The following is a 20,017-nucleotide window of genomic DNA, read 5'->3' on the forward strand; positions in this document are numbered from 1 at the left end:
TACACGTACCCAAAACAAGCCTCAAGGCAAAGCCATATGTGGGCCCAGGGCTCTTGGGAGCGCAGCACATGCTGAACTGTTCCAGTCCACAATGCCAGGGAGAATTCCTGCTGGAAATGCTGGGCTCTTTCCAAAGAGGGTGGAGATGATGCTAGGCTGGGAAGTCCCAGTGAGGTCCCTTGCCCTGCTGCTACTGGGATGTGTCCAGCTCTTGTGATCCTCAAGATCAGGAGAGGCAGTTTCCCAAAAGTATTTTCCTGGTCTGTGGAAGGAGGAAAGAGAACCTGGGAACATCTCGAGGCGCTCAGCTGCTGGGATGACACCTTCCAGGGGTACCTGTTACCATCACGCAGCAGCAAGGCAGATCCTGGGATGATACGAAAACCCAGGTGACTGGCCAGGGATGGGCAAGGTGGAAAGGCCAGCACAAAGAATTTTGGAGGAAATTCCTTTTCCAGGAGAGGCACAAAATTCTTCGTACCCTGCCAGCCCTCAGTGTCTGTGAGCACTGCCCGAGCCCTGGAGATGAGCACGGATGAGGTGGCAACAGGTTACCCTGGGTGGGTTGTGGTCTCTCCTGGGTGGATTTGAGAAGCTGAATAGTGCAAGAAGGGAAGGATAGAGTGGGATTTCAGAAATACAAGTTTAAAGGAAGGCAGTCTCTGGAGGCAGACACCCACCACCACCAGATAGTCTGACTCCAGTGGGGGTTTTCTCTGTGCAGTGACCACAGGCAGCCCCACACCAGCCCTCCAGGTTTGGGTAGGGGGGATTGAGACCCTCACATTCTACCTTGTACCAGCCCTGCAGCACTGCGGGCCTGGGAGGTCCCAAAGTGGGGTCTTGGCCCAAGCCTGAGCTGGTGGACGAGCGGGGCCCCAGGGGAGCAGAGGGCTACAGCTGCTGCAGGACGAGTGGAGGGAAGGTGAGTTGGATGGTGGTGGTGGCTGCAGCCCTTCAAACCACAGCCTCAATCTCTGTGGCCAAGTCCCACAACCTTTCTTCACCCAGCCCCTCATGCCCACATGATTTCCAGCCTCACTGCTCCCTTTGCCTCACCTCTGCCTGGCCATGGTCCTGCCCCATGGGAGGCACCAGGAGCAAAAATCCTGGTGGGCTCCAAAACTGTCCTCACTTGGGTAAGCTCAGCCCAGGATCACCCCTGGCTGCTCACCATCCACAGACCCCATGAGGACAACAGAAGGGACTACATGCCCGAGCACCCCAGGTTCTCCCCAGACAGCTACACCAAGCTCTGGGATGAGTTGGTTTATTGGCAAAAAGGAGGGATTGTGCACTGGAGGAGCAGGGGATGTGTCAGAGCCTTGGCCACTGAGCTCGGAAGGGTGGTGGAGCAGCAGCATAGAGCTTCAGAGCGTAGGTCTTGCATCACTTGGCAGGAGCATCCATCAGCCAGTCCACACCTCCTGGAAAACAGCCAGAAGAGGTGGGCTGAGTATTTGAAGTGAGGGACCGATGGAGAGGGACAAGCAGGGCTCTCCATCAGGATCAGTGCATCCCCTTCCAGTTCCCTGCAGCTTTGTAGGGTGAGTGATCTCCAGCACTGGGTTTCTAGCTAACCCTTACGACTGGATGTGTATTGATCTGGTGGGAAAGCATGTGGCAGGGTGGGCCAACAACAATCAACCAAACAAAAAAATGTTTTGCATGGTGAGCCACCAACCCAACCAGTGTCCCAGCCCCCATGGCTGGATGAGCTCTGTAGCCGTTTGGCCACTGAGCCAGCGGTTTCAGTTCAAGTTCACCCCGAGGGTCCTTCCTGCAGAGCAGTTCCAAAGAGAATGGTCCAACCTGGGTGGGAGCTCCAGCACAGGTTCAAACAACTCAGCCCCCAGAGTAATTTGAAGAGTTCATGGTGGCCCTTGCTGGGGCACCAAGGGGGACAATTTCCAGCTGGGGACATTGCAAACGCTGTGCTGTGCTGCAGCAACTCACCTACGCTCCGTCGAGGCTGCATTCCTCTGTGAAAATAAAGAGAAAGGTTGAGTTCAGGGCTGTGGTCTGGCTAGTTCTATTTAGCACCCAAAATAGACAACTCAGGAATGAACTTGAACAAGGCAAAAGCCACAACATGCCGAGCCAGAGCACCTCTTGCTCCCAGAGCTTTCTCCTGCCAGCTCAGACCACAAAGTGGTGGCAGTGATGGGCTGAGCTGGTCCCTGCCAGCGTGTCCTGCCTCCCTGTATTGACTGAGCCAGCCCGACATGGTGCTGGGCAGTGCTCACCCTGGCTGGGCAGCATCGTGATCATCTTGTCGGTGAAGCCCTTCTCCCTTGCAAACTTCTTGAACAGCGCTGTGATTTTGGGTCTCACCTCCCGGGTTCTGCCTAAAGGCAAAGACACAAGTTAGCTCCAGGCTTTGGCCTGTCCCTGCATCTCCTGGGCACCAGGCGAGTGCACCCAGGCGAGGACAGGGTAGATGATAGTCCCTGGGAGAAGGCTGAAGGCAGTGGCGGAGGTCCTGGAGAGTGGTAGTGGCCAGGCACATGCCTCCCAGGGGACAAGACAAAGTGGAGGTGCCGGCACTGGCACAGTGTCTCCTCCTCTCTCGGTTCCCATCCCCACCATTTCTGCCCCCCTTGCAGTAGGATCCCTGCTCTTTACCCTGTTCCACCAAGCAATTTACCCAAGGCCATGGACTCCCAACACAGTGCAGGAGCCTGACCCCCAGCCTCCTCTGCCACATGGGGGACACACAGCACCCCCAGCCCCGCTCCTGCACCCCATCCAGGGCAGGGGGGCATAGTGAGGAGGGGGTCTCTCCCACAACCCTTTTGACTCCTGGCTCTCAGGACACTACGAAGCACCCCAGCACCTCCGAGCTGTTCACCCCCCGTCAGAACACCACTGGCTACGCACTGTAGAGCCTCAGCATGCGGTAGGTCTTCCCATCCTTCACTCTGAAGGCAAGGATAACGGCATATGTCTTGCCGTCGGTATGCAGCACCTGCACTGTTTTATTGCCTCTCTCTGCAAAAGGACATGGAGGAAAGCAAAAGATTAATTACCTCCTTCTGAGAACAACCACACCGCAAAAGGGCTGTAAGAGTGAATCAGGATGGTAGGGGCCAGGGCCACCCAACCAGCCTTTCTCCTGTGTCTCCCCCTCCTGTTTTTCCCTCTTGCTAAGGCTCCTCTGTAAGCCTGGGGGAGCCCACAGCTCACAGCAGAGCAGAGGGATGGGAGGGTGAGCATGGGAGGATCTGGGGGTGGTCACTGCAGACAGCAGAGTAACCCAGCCAGTGTCAGATGGTGGGAAACCACTCTTGCTTCATCCCTTGGGAACATCTATCCACAACCCCTTTGCAGGATGAACCTGCTTTTCCCCAGGGTTTAAGCTTGGGCTTATCCCAGAAGGAGGGAGCAGGGGTGCCTGCCACTCCGGTAGGACACCAGCCCTGGCATGGACCAGCCCTGGGGTGCAGCTGGCAGCTGGCTGCAGAGGGATGTCCCACCCAGGACCTCAGGAGAGGCAGGCAGGCACCCTGAGGGCCACATCCCAGGGACAAGCAGATGCTTCAGACAGGGATGACGGGAAGTGCCTCCACCCCACCCCGGGGACCAGGCTCCCCCCACTCACCAGAGCTGTAGTATTCACCCGGGATGCCTGTCGGCTTGTAGATCGCCTCTGATTTCTTACATCCCTCCGGGCTGCAAAACAGTGAAGGATGCTCCAGCTGGGGCAAAGCGACCCCTCCCTTCCCCTCCCCTGGGGATGCTGGCTCTGGGGTCGCTACCCCAAATGTGGGACCTGCTCTTCAGGGATGGGATGGTGCAGCCAGGGCAGGGTGGGGAGAGATGCCACCCTTGGAGCAATGGGTACCTGGTTTGGCAGGGGACAGCGCTAGCATCTGAGGATTGTCCCACGGGGTCACACAGCTATTCCCTTGCTCATGATCTGAGCTTCTGGGATGGGGCTGGTCCTGCTGGGGAAGCTTTAATCGTAGGGTGTTTTATCACGCTGCTGCATCCCTGCTGGGAGCAGTAGAGTGTGTCACCCTCTGTGGTGGGACTGTTCCTGGCTGGTGCTGCCCTGAGCCTGCCTGGACTGCCCTGAAGAAGGGGTCCCCACGATGCAGCCTTCCCGAGCCCCTGTTTTAAACCACGGGGCTGGTGGTCCTGCCTTAGCCCTTGCCCAGATTTTTGGTGGGTGCTGGGTGGAGGCACCCAGGTGGAGACCTGCTGGTGAAGGTCCAGGGAGGTCAGTGAAGCCCACAGAGAAAAGCGTTTGGCACTTACGTGGGAATTGCAAAGGAGACCTTCAGGTCACTGTCCCCCAGGACCGTGACGCTGGCCATTGCCATCTTCAGCTTGTCCTTCTTTTGGAGGTAGCCCTCAGAGTCGGAGGCCAGAGCAATGATGTGCCATTTCCCTGCAATCTGGCAGCAAGGGCAGGCTGTGAGTCCGGAGGAGCAGGCAGGGACTTTCGCCTCCTTGGGGACCAAGCCAGGACACCCTCAAGCCATGGAACACCCACAGCCCCTCTGGGCACCAAAATCCCTGCTGGGGCACCTACGCTGGACCTGGGTGACTGCCCTCACCTGGGTGTGACAGTGGAGCCAGCGGTGGCTGTGGTGTCCCCAGCTGTCCCCAGGACCAAAACACCTCTCCAGTCTCCACCCTAGTCACCAGAGGCCACGCTCCCACCTTCCCTTCCCTGGGATGCTGTGGATCACCTTGCTCTTGTCCAGCCCTGCAACCCCGAGGTTCTCAGCCCTGGCACACAGCAGGCAGAGCAGCGCCAGCCCCAGGCTCAGCCCCACGGTCCTCATCTCACGGCAGCCTCCTCCAGCTTCACCGGCGGGATGGAGAGTGGTGCTGGGGCTGGTGGCTTTATAGTGCCACGCTTCCCGCCCCCTCTGCCCACCCCGGGGCCGCTGCGTGCCGAGCTGCACGGACACGAGCGGCACAACACGCTGCTGGTGTTGGCTTGGGCAAGGTGGTGGTTTTGAAGGGTGAAGTCAACCCCCGGCAAACAGCCTCCTGTCTTGCGGCAGAAGGGAAGTGCCTGCAAGCCCCGTGAAAGGGCTGAGAATCAGGCTTGCAGGAGCTGTTGCACCAGTGCTGAAATTTAGGATTTTCCCTGTTTCTTCAGTTGCTTGTGAAAGAACAAAGAGAGCTTTTGTTTCCCAGCTGGCTGACAGGAGAGCTGCCGGGAGGAGCAGGGAGGTCCTTCCCGGCATGGGCCCCAGGGCAGCACTGTCACCCAGCGACCTGGCATGAAGGGGCTTGGTCACCCACCCCTCCGGCCAGGCTGGGATCTGCCCCAGGGCTGCTGCCGGGAATGTGCCTACACCCAGACACCCACACACTGCTGGCAGGAGCTGACAGCACGGTGCCCTGCAGGGTCACCCACCTCCTCTGGGGCACTCGGGGTCTGCAAAGCGGGGTGCACCCGAAGCAGGGCAGGCAGAAGGGGTCTGTGTCACTGCGGGCATGTGTCCCCTTCCACTGTGCCCTGGGTCTGGCAGGCTCCCAGGATGTCAGGGTCCACGTTCCCTCCTCACAGCCCTGCACCTGGCTGGACATTGAGGGAGCCCCACTCCAGGGCAGGGAGGTAGTTGGGGGGGAGCAGGGGCTGCCTCCACTCTGCAGGAGGTGGCGGGGGATGGATGCCGCCTTTGGAGCTCATGGCAGCATAGTCCTGCTTTGGGCAGACGTGGGGACCAAAGGGGGTGGGAGACAGGCACGGAGGTCCTAGTCCTGCCGTGCATTTACCCTGGGCAGCCACGGTGCAGTGCCACTGCTGCCTGGTGGCCCCACGGGAGACTGAGCTGGGAACGGGCTGTCCTGGGGACAAGCTCCAGGAGCCAGATCCTGTGCAGGCAGGGCTGGGCAGCCCGATTGCTTAACCCTCCCCACCCAGCTGGCTGTGCAAACCCCTCTCCATCCCAGCTTGATTCTCCCCTGCCCGCAGCCCTGGCGGCTGCCCCACTGCACCTTCCCCATCCTCCCCACACTGTGTGCAGCAAACAATGCAGCGAAGGAGCCCTCCAGTGCCCCCGGGGTGCTGAGAGCAAGGGCTGGATCCAGGACTGCTGGGCTCAGGGTGCCCGAGGACCCTGCAGCACACCTGCTCCCACCAACAAAAGCACTGAGACCTGGGGCAGCTTCTGCACCTGTTTATTTAGGAGGGCGAGGCGTGATCCTGGTGTGGGGCAGCAGGGCTGGCAGAGCCTGGCCAGGGAGGATGGGAAGGGGCACCATGGAATGAGGGAGCAGAGCGCAATTTCCACCAGGTCTGGAGGACACGTGGCCCTGGTGTTGGCCCCTTTAGCTGCAGGGAGGCAGGACAGACGGACGAGTAGTTATAGCAGAGGAAAGCCGATGTGACGCAGAGCCGCAAGGCAGGCAAGGGGCTTCCTGGGGGGCTGCAAGTCCTTGCTCAGCCCAGGCCATGCTGGGAGGGAGACCCAGCTTCCCTGAGCCACACTCACCTGATGACCTCGGTGCAGTGATCTGTTGAAAAGCAAAGAGAGGGATGAGAATGCCATGGGCAGTGCCGTGAGCCCCTGCACAGCGTCCCTGTGCAGGGGGGCTGTGTGTGCCGCCCCGTGCCCTCCTGGCACTCACCCGACTTGGGCAGGACAGCCAGCATGTCCTTGGTCAGGCCCACGGTGGGGATGAGCTCTTTGAACCTCTGTAGGAGCTGGGGAGTCACATCCTGCTCCCTTGCTGCAGCCAGACACCCAGAGTGGGGGCTGGTGAGTGCAGGGGGACCTGGCAGCGAGCCCCATGCTGGGGGTCTGGCTCCCACAGGGCAGCGATGGGACCCCAGGGAAGGGCAAAGGTGAAGCTATGGAGGTGCAGGGTGGACAACCAGCAACCCACAGCTGGCAGGAAAGGGGCACAAGCCCCTTGGATGAGCGACCCACCCCCCCAGGGATGGTATGGGGCAGCCAGTGGGTCTGGGGGTCTGCAGCTGGACTGGCACACTGCACGGGGGCTTCGGTTCCAACCACAGTCAACCAGGGATATTTTTGGTGCAAGGTTTCATTCAACCCAGAATGAATTCCCTGGGTGCCAGCACACTGGGGGCTGATGTTGGCGGCCCCAGGTAGCAGAGGGGACCCCAGCCCCTGCCTCCCGCTGGTGCCTGTATCCCTCCCCAGGGAGCCGAGGGTGTCCGTCCCCGCTCCCGACACCCACTCAAGAGCTGCAGAGCAGTTCTGGGCCGTTCCTGCCCATTCTGCTGGAGCTGGTGCACAATGGCGTAGTGGCTGTAGTCCGTCTCCATCACATGCATGTCCTTCTTCTCTTGTGCTGCTAAAGGACCCCAGACGGTGCCTGGTTGGGCAATGCCGCACAGCCAGAGCACCCCCACGGCCCCAGCTGGGGCTCATGGCTCCGGACCCGAGCCCCAAGTTTGCCTGAGGGGGTATGAGAAGGGGAATGCTGCACGATCCAGCAGAGCAGGTGCCCACCCGCAGCACGACCCCTTGCCAAGCAATGGAGGCAGAGGGGCCAAACCCACCTCCTGCTGCTCCCAGGCATGGGGGACCAGTGATGCCCACCCTCTGTTTCAGGGTGTCCATGGCTCCAGTCCCCCCTGCCCACACATACCCACGTAGTGCCCTGTCTGTCCACTTCGCTGGAAGAGCAGCTCAAACTTTTGGCATTTGTCCAGCCTGGAAAGGGAAAATGGAAATGGCAAAGGTGGCTGGATGCCACAGGGGAAGGCAGAGGGGTGGTGGGGGCAGGAGGCCGCCCAGCCTGCCTGTGCGACATGCCAGGATCCAGGCAGGACCAGGTGCCGTGGGGCAGTGGGTCTGTGGGAGGATGCTCCTCACCCAGCTGTCTTGGTGGGGAGGGGAGTCCCCTGGCCCAAGCGGGACGCAGTGAGCAGGGTGGGCACTCACATAGGCCAGACAAGCTTCATATCCAGGTCATCCTCTGGTGTGAGGCTGATGGTGATGGTGGCTGACTTCATCCCGTCCTTAATCTTCAGGAACACGGAGCAGTTGGAAGCGGCAGCTGCGATATGCCACGTCCCTGCAAACTGCCGCAGGACATCACCAGTGGGGTTGGGGAAAGCCATGGGGACCTGTCAGCCTGTGGTAGGGGACCTGCCACCCTCTGTGGGGACCTGCCACCCTCTGCGGGGACCTGCCAGCCTGTGGTGGGTGAGCTGCCACTATCTGTTGAGGACTTGTCACCCTCTGTGGAGACTTGCCAGCCTCTGTGGGGACTCGCCAGCCTAACACAGGGACCTGCCACCCCCCTGTGCGCAGAACACCCTGAGCTGCCCTGTGCCAGGAGGGTGGGCTCAGCAGCTGGCCCATGTTACCTGGGGAAGTGCTGCGTGCTTGGGGGCATCACAGCCCCTGGTGTTTGTGCCCCTGCAGTGTGGCCACCACCAGCTCTGGCCACAGCACGCAGGAGCTGGCCAGGACTACCCCAATTTTGCCCATGTCCTCCTGGGCACTGCCCTGGTACCAGCTTGGTGCCGGGACAAGGGTGCGCTGGGGGTGCCCAGTCATGCCTGGGGATGCAGCATGGGCACCCTCCCCCCGCCAGGCCCCCCAGTCCAGGCAGGACCAGCCAGGTGGGCACCTTGTGCTGTTACCTTCTCAGCGCTGAAGCTCGACTGCACAGGGACCTCGGCCCCTGCCCGCAGCAGGGAGAGCAGGGCCAGCGCCAGGCTGGGCAGCGTCACCATCATCCTGGCTTGGGGGGCTGGATGCGGCCAGGAGAGGCTGCATGGATCTGCTTCTTCCTGCACCCGGCTTTATAGCCCCCGCTGCTGGCAGCACCCCCTGCCCGCCCCCACTTTATGCAACAGGTTACACAAGAGCAGGGATAACTTGTACCCGTGTTAGGTGACAGTGTTGGCCCCTTCACCCTCTAACTGCCCAGTCCTGGATGAATGAAGCCTTGTGTGAGACCCAGCCCAGAGCACGTTGGGGACTGGGTGATGCCCCGTGCCCAGCACTGTGTCTGGAGAGGGAAATGAGGGTGCCCCCAGTGCCCCCCACCTGGCTGTTGCCTGCTGGCCCTGGGGACTGGCAGTGCTGGGATGGATCCTGCCTCAAGGAGGAGGACGGCTGGGCCACTGTTTTAGCCCAGGGTTGAGCCACAGCCCGGTGCCCCCCAGAACGGATTGTGGCTTCCTAGGCTGCTGGCAGCAGGCACAGATCCTGATCCTGGAGAGGGTCATGGCACGGAGACCAGGCGGGTGGCCGGGGCTGAGCCACATCCAGCGCTGTTGCTCTGGTTCATGTCCATCCTTCCCCAAATCTTTGGAGACCTCCCGTGATTGCCCATCCCCATTCCCATGCTGCCAGCCTGCTCTCCAGCAGCAAAACTGAGGCAGGGAGACTGGGGTAGCCCAGGGTGCCCGAGGGGCAGGCAGCAGCAGACCCCGCAGTGGGTGCCAGCCCCGGGGACCCATTCTCCCTGGATGGGGCAGGTTTGGTGGCCAGGCAGCACCGTGGCGTGGTGCTGCGAGTGCACGTGGCATCCCACCCCAGCAGCCCCACCACCATGAGCTGGGATCAGCCCTGACCCCCAGCACCAGCCCAGCCCACCGCCACCAGCCATGCTTCTCCCCCCGCATTGCCCCACTGGGGCTCCCCCTGTGATAACCCAGCAGACAAGGAGGGGGTGTGTCTGGTTTTACGTGGGCTTTAATAAGGATGGGGGTACAGATGTGGGGTGCAAAGCCATGGAACGAGGGCTGCCAAGGTGCTGGGGGTGCACTGAGGACAGGGTGGGACGGGGCAGCCACTGGCTTGTGCTGCTCTCGGGGCTCCGGCCAGCAGCAGCAGCTGGGTCTGCCTGGAAGAGATGGGGGGGCAAGCACAGCTGAGCTGGGGGAAACAAGGGGACACACACCGGGGGGGACATCAGCCCTGCCAGCTCCATGTTGAGTGGGTGGGCACCCACCACCCAGGGCCTGGGACAACAAAAGAGCCACTCCATGGGGATGGGGTGGGGGGTCCCCAGCAGGGGTAAGCAAAAGGAACATCCTGGTGGGGGTGGGAAGGGGCTGGGGGCTCTGCAGGGTGGAGTGGCTCAGAGCACCCCCCCGTACCCTCCCGCAGGGCTGGTCTGAGCCCCAGTGAACTCACCTAGGCAGCATCTGCCATGCATTTGTCTGCAGGAGGAAGAAAAGCAGCTATGAGCTCCTCTGGGGGCTGGGGGACCACTGCCCGTCGAGGAATTCCATATCGGGGCACCCCATGGCTGGCCCCATGCTGGCCCCACAGGGAGGTAGAGACAAGCCAGGAGGGTCTCCTCCTTCTCAACCCACCAGGGTACCCCATACCTCACCCCCACTCCCTGCTGCTCCCCTGTCCCCCCAAGCTCTCCCACTGGCTGCTCTCACCCGTCTGGGGCAGGATGAGGATCTCTTCGTCCGTCAGGCCCTGCTCCTTGGAGAACTGGGTGAACCTTTCCAGGCGCTCAGGACTGAGCTCCTTTGTCCTGCCTGCAGCCAAAAACAGTGTGAGAGGCAGCCCCCGGACCCCCCAGCACGAGGTCATGCTGTCCCAGGGCACGGGCAGCCCAGCAAGGGATAAGTTCCCAGGGAAGGGGGTCCTGACCCCACCATCCCATGGGTCACCCCAGCTTGGGAGATGCTGCTGCCCTTCTCCCATGGGCGAGATGCCCCACGGAGGACATCCCAGGGGGTCCTGGGGGGTGGGTGGCATGGTGGTCCTGGGGCAGACGTACTGTAGAGCAGCACCATGGTGGAGGAGCCGGTGCTCTTGGAGATCTGGGTGGCCACCAAGGCGTACTCCTCATAGTTGGTCTCCACTACACGGATGTCGTGCTTGCTGCCCCAGCCTGCAGAGGACAGGGAGGGCAGGGCTCAGCCCCAGCACCGAGCCAGCCCTGCGGTGCTCCAGGAGGGCAGGAGCAGGTACAGGTGACAGCAGGGCTGTCCCCCAGGGCTGGGAGCACATCAGGGGCTGCCCCGCAGGATGGGGATGGGCTGGGAGCTGGCAACTCACGTGGGCTGGTGTAGCTGTACCGCCCTGGCTGCTCTGTTTTAGTGTAAAGGCTGTTCCTCTTCTCACACTGGTCACCCCTGGGGAGCACAGCACAAGGATGTCAGAGGGGCCAGGGTGATGCTCCAGCCCACACAGAGCCCCATGCATGTCACCAGTGCCCACCACCCCAGCCCGGGATGGGGGAGCACCCCCTGCCCCCCCACACCTCCCCATGCCCATACTTGGGGTAGGTGGAGGTGACTTCCAGGTTCCCATCTGCAGTGATGGAGATGACTGTGGTGCACATCTTCATCAGGTTCTTCTTCTCCTTGAACCAATTGGAGTTGGAGGCCAGGCCGATGCTGTACCATCTCCCCGTGAGCTGCACACAACCTCCGCTCAGTTGCCAGCCAGGCGCAGACCCTGCCTTGCCCCTTGGCCATCCACCAGCCCCAGCCCAGGCCACCTGCCCCTCCCCTGCCAGCCTGCACCCCGCAGCAGGACAGTGTCCTGGGCTCCCTGTCCCCCAGGGAGCTGCTACAGCTCTCGGCGTCCACAAAATGCAGCAGCCAGGAAATCCCTGGTTTATAACATGCCTTTCACTGCCCGACACTGGGGGTGTTTCTTTCCTCTTTGCCCCCTGCTCAGGGGCAGGTGACAGGGCTGCCAAGCTCCAAGATGCTATTTCCATCTGCTTGGGGGTGTGAGGAGGGGTCAAGACCCCAGGGCCGGCATGGCTTATCCCAGCCCAGTCTCTGGGGCTACCAGCTTGGTGCACCCAAAGGGGAGATGGGTTGTGCTGGGAGCACCCTTGCAGGACATGCTAGACACCCATCCTTGCAGGACATGCTAGACACCCATCCTTGCAGGACATGACTCCATCCCCATCACCCCCCTGGGGTGCCTTCACCCCCAGGACCCCTCCAGGAGCTCCCTGGAGGAGCAGGCAGCATGGCCACTGCCCCAGCTTGGTGGGACCCCAGGGCTGTGGTGCCAGCCCCCGCTGCATGCAGCCAGGCTGGGGCTGTCCTGCCCTGGGTCCTGCCCATCATGGGGGGAAGAAAGGGAGCGCAAGCACCCCAAGCATACTAGCACCCCGGGGCTGGGAGGGCAGAGGGGTGTGTGAACACCCCAGCACAGCAGCCCGGTTTTGGGACCCTGGGCTGGGGAGTGGGGTCTCTGTTGGGGAGGGGGGCCCATGGTCCATCTCCGTGCTGCCTGTCAAACTGGCACTGCTTTTCTCAGTCCCCGCTATGAAATCCCTGTGTGTCTACACCCACCCCATGGCACAGCAGATGACCCAGCCCCACACTTACTCGGTCCTGCCCCACAGGCTGGAGCCTGGATCCTGCATCCCCTCCAGAGCCACCAAACCGGGGCACCAGGGGCTCCCCAGGGACAGGGGCTGCGGGTGCACCAGCTACCCTGCCCCTCCCAGTGCTGGGGCTCAGCTGGCCCCAAATCTACCTGCAACACCCTTTCTAAACATTTCCAGGGTGAGGATCCCCCCAAATGCCCCAAACCTCCATGCAGGTGATGCCGGCCAGGCTGGGTCACCTTGTCCTGCTGGAAGTCGGTTTGCACAGGAACGCTGTCCTGCGCATGCAGCACCCCGAGCAGGGCCAGTCCCAGGACACTGAGCAGCGTGGCGTGCATGTCTTCTGCTGAGCCGAGCCGAGCTGAGCCGAGCGAGAGGAGCAGGCAGAACGCTGCAGTGCTGGAGAGTCAGGCAAGCCCCTATTTATGGGCAGGCTGTGCAGTGGCCCCAGGGGGACCAGCCCTGCCTCCCCCCCATGCCGTTATGCAAGCAAGAGCAGCGGTGAGCGCTGAAGCCAAAGGGCAGGCAGGGGAACCTGCAAATGTTTCCCTCCTGTTGATACGACATGTTTGCTTTGGGGTGCCAAACTGCTCCACAGCGAAAATACAGCTTGCAGCCAGCACGGTGGCTGTCCCTGCCCCCAGCGCTGCACAGCCGGGGTCCAGTGGCACAGGCAGGGGCCAGAATGGGGGTCCAGGGCTTGCTGGCTGCCCTGTCCTTCCAGGATGGCCTCACTCAGGCTCAGAGAGGGGCCCAAGCGAGGTGGATGGCGTGTCAAGTGCTTGCCAGGTCCAATCCAATCCATGGGACTCATGGACACCTTCAGGTGTTTCTGCAGCACCCCTGCCTTGCCCTTGCCCAAGCCTCTGCATCACCTGAGGAAGCATCTCACAGCTGGCCCCACCACCAGTCAGGGTGCGTCCCACCAAGGCACAGCCCCAGTGCACCCCAACGGCGAGCTGGGGGGCTGGGGGTGTTGGGCAGGGAGCCAGACCCCACCTTGGGCAGCCCCAATGCCCAGCTCTCTGGGGACCAGCATGCAGACAGAGGGATCCCCAGTGCTTCATCCTCCCCATGCCACCCTGCACCCTTTGCCAAGAGGGGCTGGGAGACGTCCTCCCCCTTGGTTAGGGGTCACCAGCAGGTGCTGAGATGCTCCCCCTCCTAATCTGGGGACACCCTGAGCTCCCACAGGGTGAGGGCTGGGGATGAACACTGGGTGTCAGCAGCAGCACCCACGGGTCTGGCACGGTTTGGGCAGGGCTGGCCGTGCTGGGCAGAACATCAGCTCAGTGGCTTTCCCCACGGCACAGCCCTGGCCAAGGCTCTTTATGTAAGGAGCGTGTTTTCACAACAGCTGGGTTTTTTCCTCTGGCAGCCCACCCTGCCTGCCTGCCCCAGCACATTCCCTTCCCTCACCCAGCTGTGAGCCCGACTTGCCCCTGCACACCACGCGCCAGCAGCCAGGCCAGCCCCAGCGACGCGGATTTATTAAAACAAAACAAAAGCTGAGCTGGGCAGGATGGAGCATCACGAGAACCCAGCTGGGGCCCCCCACATGCTGGGCTGGGGGCTCAGCCTCTGTCTGAGCCCATCCTTGGGGCTCAGGGTGCTGGGAGGAGCTCTCTCCATCAGGTGTCAGAGGCACGGGCACCCACGGGTGTCACTGTAGCACTGCGCTGGGGTAGGGGCACAAAGCCCCCACCCTGCTGCCCTTTTATCCCTAGCTCCCAGCCCAGGGCAGCAGGAGGGGGTGCCCATGTGGCGTCTGCTCTCTTTGGGGGTGGCACAGCTGGGGGCCAGCCCAAGGACCTGGGTGGCAAAGCTGGGTGCAAGCGCAGGAGTGTTGGGGTACATGGGGGCAATGGTGTGGGGCAGGCTGAGCCTGCTGCTGGGGCTGGGGGGCACAGGCAGGATGGAGGTACCTGGGCTGTAGATCACCAGGGTGCCGGGACACGGACCATCACGCACAACATGGGCATCTGCACCGCAGAAATGGGTTCATGCCTGATAAACACGGGCTGGGCTGAGCTGGGGTGCAGGGGGGTCCTTGGGGACCAGCTCAGCTCCCCTCAGAGCAGGAAAGCAGGGTCCCCCCCCTCGGCCCTCATCGCCCTGCCACGGCCCCACCATAGTGCAGCCACTTCTGGGGTGCAGGTAGGTGCAGGGCAGAAAGCGAGCCAGATCCGTAACACCCCGACTCTGCCAGGCTGAACTAGGCAGCTTGGGGGATCTGCAAGCGCAGCCGGACTGACTGCCCCGCACGTGGGCAGCGAGGACAGGGGCTGGCTTTGGGCGAGTCACGCGGCCAGCGGTCCCTTACATAAGTTGCTGATAAACAACATGTGTTACCAGTTTCCGCTAAGATTGCAAAACACCAGCGCTGGGGGCAGAGGGCTGCCCTCCCCCGCCCGGGGCTGTGGGGTAGCTCTGGGGTGGCTGGGGCACTGCAGCTGCGGGGGTGGGGGGCTACCCCCACCCCCTCCCACCCCCTCCCACCACCCAGCCTGTCCCAGGGAATTGTCACAGCTCGCTCAAAACGCACTGGCCCAAGCGTGTGCCAGGACAGCCTCAGCCAGGCTCCACACACAGGGGAGAGGGGTCCTGCAGGGGGCTGCAGCCCAAGGGGTAACGCTGCAGCCCCTCCCCCCTGGTTACACCCCTGGTCCAAGCCCCCGCAGCCCCCGTAGCCCCCACAGCCTGCTCAGAGCACCCAAAGAACGTCCCCTGCCTGGCTCTCGGGCGGGGTGCTGGCTGTGCCGGTGGGCTTTGGGAAGCCCTCGCAGGCAGGGGTCCGGCCCAGGCAGCAGTTCCCTGCAGGGAACGCGGTGTGTAGGGCTGGGGCAGGGGGGCTGGGGCAGGGGAACGGGGTGTTTCGGTGCCCTGGAGGCCCTGGGGATAGGAAGCAGGACCACTGTGGGGCCAAGATTTCCTCCTCTGGGCTCCCGGAGAGTTTTCCTGGCTTGTTGCAGGGGGAAGGCTGATCCTGTGCCAGTCCCTAGCACCCCCCAACCCCACGCAGCCCCACAGCACCAGGCACGGGGTGCTTTTCCCCACGCTGTGCTGGGCGCTCAGCGCTTTCCCTCGCTCACCAACCAGCCAGGCTCATGTGCACCGCAGCGCCCAAGAGTAAATCAGGAACTGCCACGACTCCTGCCTCATTGTCCCATGGTTGGGGTGAGGCTCAGGGAGAGGATGACGGGGCTGCATGAAGGGGGACGCACAGCCCCCCAGCACCCTCCCGGCACCCCGTGGGCCAGGAGCACAGTGCCAGGGCACTGGCAATCCCAGGGCAGCACTGGCCTTGTTGGGGCAGATCAAGGGGTGACTTGCCTGGACACATCTTTTTCTCTGAGGCATTTATTGGGGTGTTGCTGGCTGCTGCAGGGCACTGGGGTGCAGGGCAGAGGGGTGGCACAAAGCTGTGGGGGGACAGGACAAGGACAGGCATGGCTGCCAGTGCAGCTGGAGGAGCCAGAGAGCCCCAGGGCTGGCTCCAGAGCTGTAGAGCAGCTGCAGGGTCTGACCAAACCCTGGATCAGTCCTGCATGACCATGGATGGCTGGATGAGGTGAAGGCTGAGCTCTGGGGACCTCCTAGCAACAGCGTCTACACCTATGGCTTCGTTTCTGGAAGGGAAAGAGAAGTGCTGTGGGGCTGGGGAAATGTCTGAGCCCAGCATTAGGGCTGGAGACCCACCTTCTGCCCCCTCAAGCACCAACAACAAGTTATGGGGCTGTCCTTGGGGACCCCAGCCCTCAACCCAGGGTGCTTCTGTCACTGGACACCACATCCCAAACCAGCCCTCACTACAGGAAACACCAATATAGACCCCACTAAGCCCAGCCTGACCCATGTTGGGGGTGAATGGGGCTTTGTTTTGCCAGCGTGCATCTGATGCCCATCCTGGGTGATGGTCTGCCACCTCCTTATCCCACATAAGGCCACAGAGGGACCCTGTCCTGTGGGATGGTCTGGCATGGACCCCCCTCCCCGTGCCCAATCAGTCCCCTAGGGCAGGACCACAGAGCTGTGTTGCAGTGTGGGTCTAGCACAGTGTGCCCAGCCCACAGCCAGGGCAGGGAGAAGCCACACGGTGCCCAATGTGGGGCCAGGCTGGGGACACGGAGGGGACCCAGGATATTGCATGGTATTCACAACTCACCATCAAGGGTGTGAAACTCGTCTGCAGAGTCGCAAAACCCTGCAAGAGACAGAGCCCGGGACGGTCACCCTCCTTGAGCACCCAGGATCCTCCAGCCCTGCGCCCCAGGGACACTGTGGGGCACACCCAGTCCTTGCATCTTTGTCCCTGGGGTGGCTGCAGCATGGGAACAGACTCCACACGTGGCCCTGCTGTGGGTGACCTGGGGCCCCAAGCTGCTCAAACCATGTGTGTTTGTGCCTCTCCTTCCCCATGCTAGAGGGGCCAGACCCCAACCCCTGATGCTGAGCCAACCCCTGATGCTGAGCCCTGCTTCGGGGTGCAGGCCTCACCATGGGTGCCCCCTGCTCCCGGGATATCACGTGGCACCCACCGTATGTGGGGAAGTAGTAGGTCACATCTTCGCTCAGGCCCACAGCTCTGACATGCTGCTCAAACTTGTCCGCAACAGTGTCACTGACCAGGCTGGTCCGTCCTGCGCCGGGAGGGAATCAGCAGCTTTGAGCCCTGCCTGTCTCTGCCACAAAGCCCCCCATGCCCAATGCAGCAATGCTTAGGGCCAAGGGGTCTTTCGGCTCAGAGACACTGGTTACCAGTTCCCCGTTCCCCGCTCACTGGCTCCCTTCTGCAGCATTTGGGGACAATTCTCCATCTGCGGCCTGAGACCCTCGGGGAGACCCCATTCCTGTCTGGGTCCTCTGGGGCACTGGTAGGCATTCCCTGAGCCCAGCACGGGTTTCCCACCCCTCTGCCACTCCCATCCTTCATCTGCCACAAGTCCCAGCACACCAACCCACCATAGAGTTTGACAGAGATGCTTCGGCCCTTCTGGTAATAGAGGATAGCGTAGCTGCTGTGGTCTGTCTCACCCACCACTACGTCCACTTTGCTGCCATACCCACGACCTGGGAAAGACAGAGAACAGCCCTGGTTAGTCCCAGTAAACACTGGTTAGCCCCGGCACCATCCAGGGGCCTCATTTCACCACAAGCAGGGTGTACAAGGGGTGAAAATCAGGGCCAGAGTGGGTGCAGCCCCACAGGGTGCTGCTCCCAACCAGCAGGCACCAGTCTGCAGCACTGCCCCTGATGGCATCTGGCACTGGGGCACGTTGAGACCTCAGAGGTGAGATACTGGGAGGGCACTAGCAGGGTGGACACAGGTACCAGAGCCCTGCTGAGAGCAGGAAGTGGGGGCTCCAGCCCCACGGTCCCTGCAGCACTCATGCCACCCCAGCCCAGCCTCCCTCACCTTTCAGGAGGAAGCGTCCATGGGCCTGGGCAGGGAGATAGCGCTGCCTGATTTCCCAGCACATCCCGTCTCTGTACGAGGAGAAGAGAGAGTCAGCAGGCTGGGGAGGATCCAGCCCAGGTCCCTGCCTGCCCCACTTGCCAGGGCACACATGGTATCTGTTTTCCCGGGACTCTGTTTTCTCCCTGGGGAGATGCTGCAGAGATGCAGAGCCCAAAAACCTGCTGAGCCCAAAGGGGTCTTTCCCCCTCCATCTCTCAGCCTGGCTTGGACCCTCAGCACCCCCAGGGCAGGGGGAAGTGCCCATGGATGCACTGAAGATCCCCCTCCTCAGCTGTGCTGCTGCAGTGGTGGCCCCAGGATCCAGTCTCTGGCTGGGCAGTCATGGAGCAACCACGTGCCTGATCGGTGCCTTGGTTTCCCAGGCCTGGCTGCCCCCCAGCCTGCCCAGCCTGGGCAGCCCAAGCCCACGCTGGGTGGGTGGCTACGTGGGTGGCAGGGTACCAGCCTGCTGTGGCCAGGACTTCTGCAACAGACCATCCCTCTGCACTTTGCTCTCTCCTCCTTGAAGCCTGTGGCCAGGGCACTGGTCCTGCTCTGACCTGCCTGCAGCGTCTCCATCCTGCCCAGCGTCCCCATCCCACCCAGCATCCCCTGTCCCCATCACAGGGCACTGATCCCACTCTGACTTGCCTGAAGCTTCTCCATCCCATCCAGCATACCCTGTCCCCATCCCAGGTCTTGCTCTGACTTGCCTGCAGCATCCCATCCCATCCAGCATCCCCTGTCCCCAAGCCAGGGCACGAGCTCTGTTCTGGCCTGACTGCAGCATCCCCGTCCCTGCCTACGGCCCCACTGGCCAGCATCACTCACAGCTTCCTGAAGGTGCTGATGGCCAGGCTCTGCCCATCCAGGATGGTCACCGTCACTGCCGTGGCCTCGAGCCTGTGGCTGTGCTCTGCCAGGTAGCTGCAGCGGGAGGCCATGCCAACCAGGAACCACCTCCCTGCAAGCTGCATGGCACAGAGGTGACCCGTCTGCCAGGCTACTATCTCAGGGTCCCGCTACCGTGCTGCCCTGAGCACCCACCACCCTGAGCACCCTTCTTCCATGATGTCTCCCCTTGCTTGGCACCTCTGCTGTCCCCTTGGTGTGCCCATGGGGCATGACTGCCCTTGTTTGGGAGCTGGTGGGTGGCACAGAGCAGGACAGATAGGAGCCCGGCATGGGGACAGGCTGAAGGGGGGGCTGCGCGGAGGGGCTGTCCAAGGCACCCACCCATGCCTCACTGCCAGCGAGGCTGTGAGCACCACAGTGCAGCTCTGGGTGCGTGGTGGACAAGCACTGTGCTGCCGTGCCCAGATGCTGTGGCCCCAGCTCAGACCCCCCAGGCCCCCCGAGCCCCAGCTGGAGGCCGTGCCCAGCGCCGCAGGGGGAAGCGAGTGCCAAACCCAAGGTCGAGAACCATTGCACCAGCCCTGGGGCTGAGGCTGGAGGTGGCTGTGGGAGCAGGGGGTCTGGCTGGATGGCAGCCGCCCGGGGTGGGGGTCCCTGGCGAGGCTTCAGCCCCTGCACCTGCCTCACAGGGCAGCGCTGGGCTCATGCTCCTGTCACCCCTGACTGTGGCGGTGGGGGCGGACAGGGGGGCTTGGGCTGGGGGCCAGGCTGCAAGGCCAGGTCTGGAGGGGGTCCCTGCAGGCCGGGGGAGTGCTGCAGGGTCACACCTGGCTGGGGACACACAGGGGGACAGAGCGCTGCCCCCGCTGCCATGCTGCAGCCCCACATGCAGTGCTGTGCCCCCAGGCCCCATGTGGGGCCCCACCCAGCCCCAGCCCCTCACCTGGGGGAGGCTGAGATTCTCCTGAGCCGCCACCTTCTCCAGTGGGCTCTGGGGAGGGGGTGGCCGCTGCCGCCGCCCGGGCCCCAGCCCCAGCGCCGGCCCCGGCGGGGCAGCGAGAAGCAGGCCGAGCAGCAGGAGGCTGCCCAGGCCCGCCATGCTGGGCCCGCTGCCGGGAAGCGGTGGGGGCAGGAGGGCGGCGGGGGCAGGCGGCACCGTGGCCGGGCTGGAGCCGGGCCAGGCCGGGGCCGGTGGGGCCTGCAGGCCGGGGCAGGCCGGGAGGGCCGCGGTAGGCAGGGGTCAAGGTCAGGGCAGGCTGGGGCTGGGGGAGCTGCACGCTGGGGTCAAGGCCGGGGACTGGGGGTCCCCATAGCTGGGGCCGGACAGGGCCACCGGGGAGCAGGGGGGCCCGATCCGGAGGGGAGGGGGGGGGGGCGACCCCACGGCTGGTGGGCGGGGCCTGATGGGATGGGGGCGTGGCCTGATCAGGC

The 20,017-nt window shown here is 62.9% G+C and overlaps 4 protein-coding genes across 5 annotated transcripts; all 4 read right to left on the reverse strand.

Annotated features, from left to right (window-relative positions):
* Nucleotides 1-1,254: 1,254 nt before the first annotated feature.
* Nucleotides 1,255-4,935, reverse strand: LCNL1 (lipocalin like 1). Its single transcript, XM_005442129.4, has 7 exons — nucleotides 4,698-4,935; nucleotides 4,261-4,400; nucleotides 3,602-3,672; nucleotides 2,881-2,991; nucleotides 2,247-2,348; nucleotides 1,957-1,982; nucleotides 1,255-1,427 (listed from the first exon to the last, which is right to left on the reverse strand). Exons 1-6 carry the CDS (start codon nucleotides 4,791-4,793, stop codon nucleotides 1,957-1,959), a joined length of 546 nt encoding a protein of 181 aa, XP_005442186.2. The 5' UTR covers nucleotides 4,794-4,935; the 3' UTR covers nucleotides 1,255-1,427.
* A 1,192-nt stretch (nucleotides 4,936-6,127) lies between these two features.
* On the reverse strand, nucleotides 6,128-9,522 carry LOC102050116 (lipocalin-15-like). Of its 2 annotated transcripts, none has more exons than XM_027809639.2 (7): nucleotides 8,588-9,522; nucleotides 7,881-8,020; nucleotides 7,585-7,649; nucleotides 7,171-7,284; nucleotides 6,595-6,696; nucleotides 6,459-6,480; nucleotides 6,128-6,298 (listed from the first exon to the last, which is right to left on the reverse strand). In XM_027809639.2, the coding sequence occupies exons 1-7, from the start codon at nucleotides 8,681-8,683 to the stop codon at nucleotides 6,295-6,297; spliced, it is 543 nt and encodes a 180-aa protein (XP_027665440.1). In that variant the 5' UTR covers nucleotides 8,684-9,522; the 3' UTR covers nucleotides 6,128-6,294. The 2 variants fall into 2 exon arrangements, with proteins under 2 accessions (XP_027665440.1, XP_027665439.1); XM_027809638.2 differs by having other exon boundaries at nucleotides 7,171-7,287.
* A 107-nt stretch (nucleotides 9,523-9,629) lies between these two features.
* On the reverse strand, nucleotides 9,630-14,531 carry LOC102059754 (lipocalin-like). The gene is made up of 8 exons (XM_005442014.4): nucleotides 14,199-14,531; nucleotides 12,513-12,672; nucleotides 11,198-11,337; nucleotides 10,977-11,053; nucleotides 10,696-10,809; nucleotides 10,349-10,450; nucleotides 10,092-10,117; nucleotides 9,630-9,798 (listed from the first exon to the last, which is right to left on the reverse strand). Exons 2-7 carry the CDS (start codon nucleotides 12,609-12,611, stop codon nucleotides 10,092-10,094), a joined length of 558 nt encoding a protein of 185 aa, XP_005442071.1. The 5' UTR covers nucleotides 12,612-12,672; nucleotides 14,199-14,531; the 3' UTR covers nucleotides 9,630-9,798.
* Nucleotides 14,532-15,617: 1,086 nt separating this feature from the next.
* Nucleotides 15,618-19,717, reverse strand: C8G (complement C8 gamma chain). Its single transcript, XM_055720247.1, has 7 exons — nucleotides 19,530-19,717; nucleotides 18,563-18,702; nucleotides 17,690-17,760; nucleotides 17,236-17,343; nucleotides 16,812-16,913; nucleotides 16,439-16,477; nucleotides 15,618-15,902 (listed from the first exon to the last, which is right to left on the reverse strand). The coding sequence occupies exons 1-7, from the start codon at nucleotides 19,683-19,685 to the stop codon at nucleotides 15,889-15,891; spliced, it is 630 nt and encodes a 209-aa protein (XP_055576222.1). The 5' UTR covers nucleotides 19,686-19,717; the 3' UTR covers nucleotides 15,618-15,888.
* Nucleotides 19,718-20,017: the final 300 nt, after the last annotated feature.

Source organism: Falco cherrug, chromosome 9 (assembly GCF_023634085.1).
Source record: "Falco cherrug isolate bFalChe1 chromosome 9, bFalChe1.pri, whole genome shotgun sequence".
In the NCBI taxonomy this organism is placed as follows: domain Eukaryota; kingdom Metazoa; phylum Chordata; class Aves; order Falconiformes; family Falconidae; genus Falco; species Falco cherrug.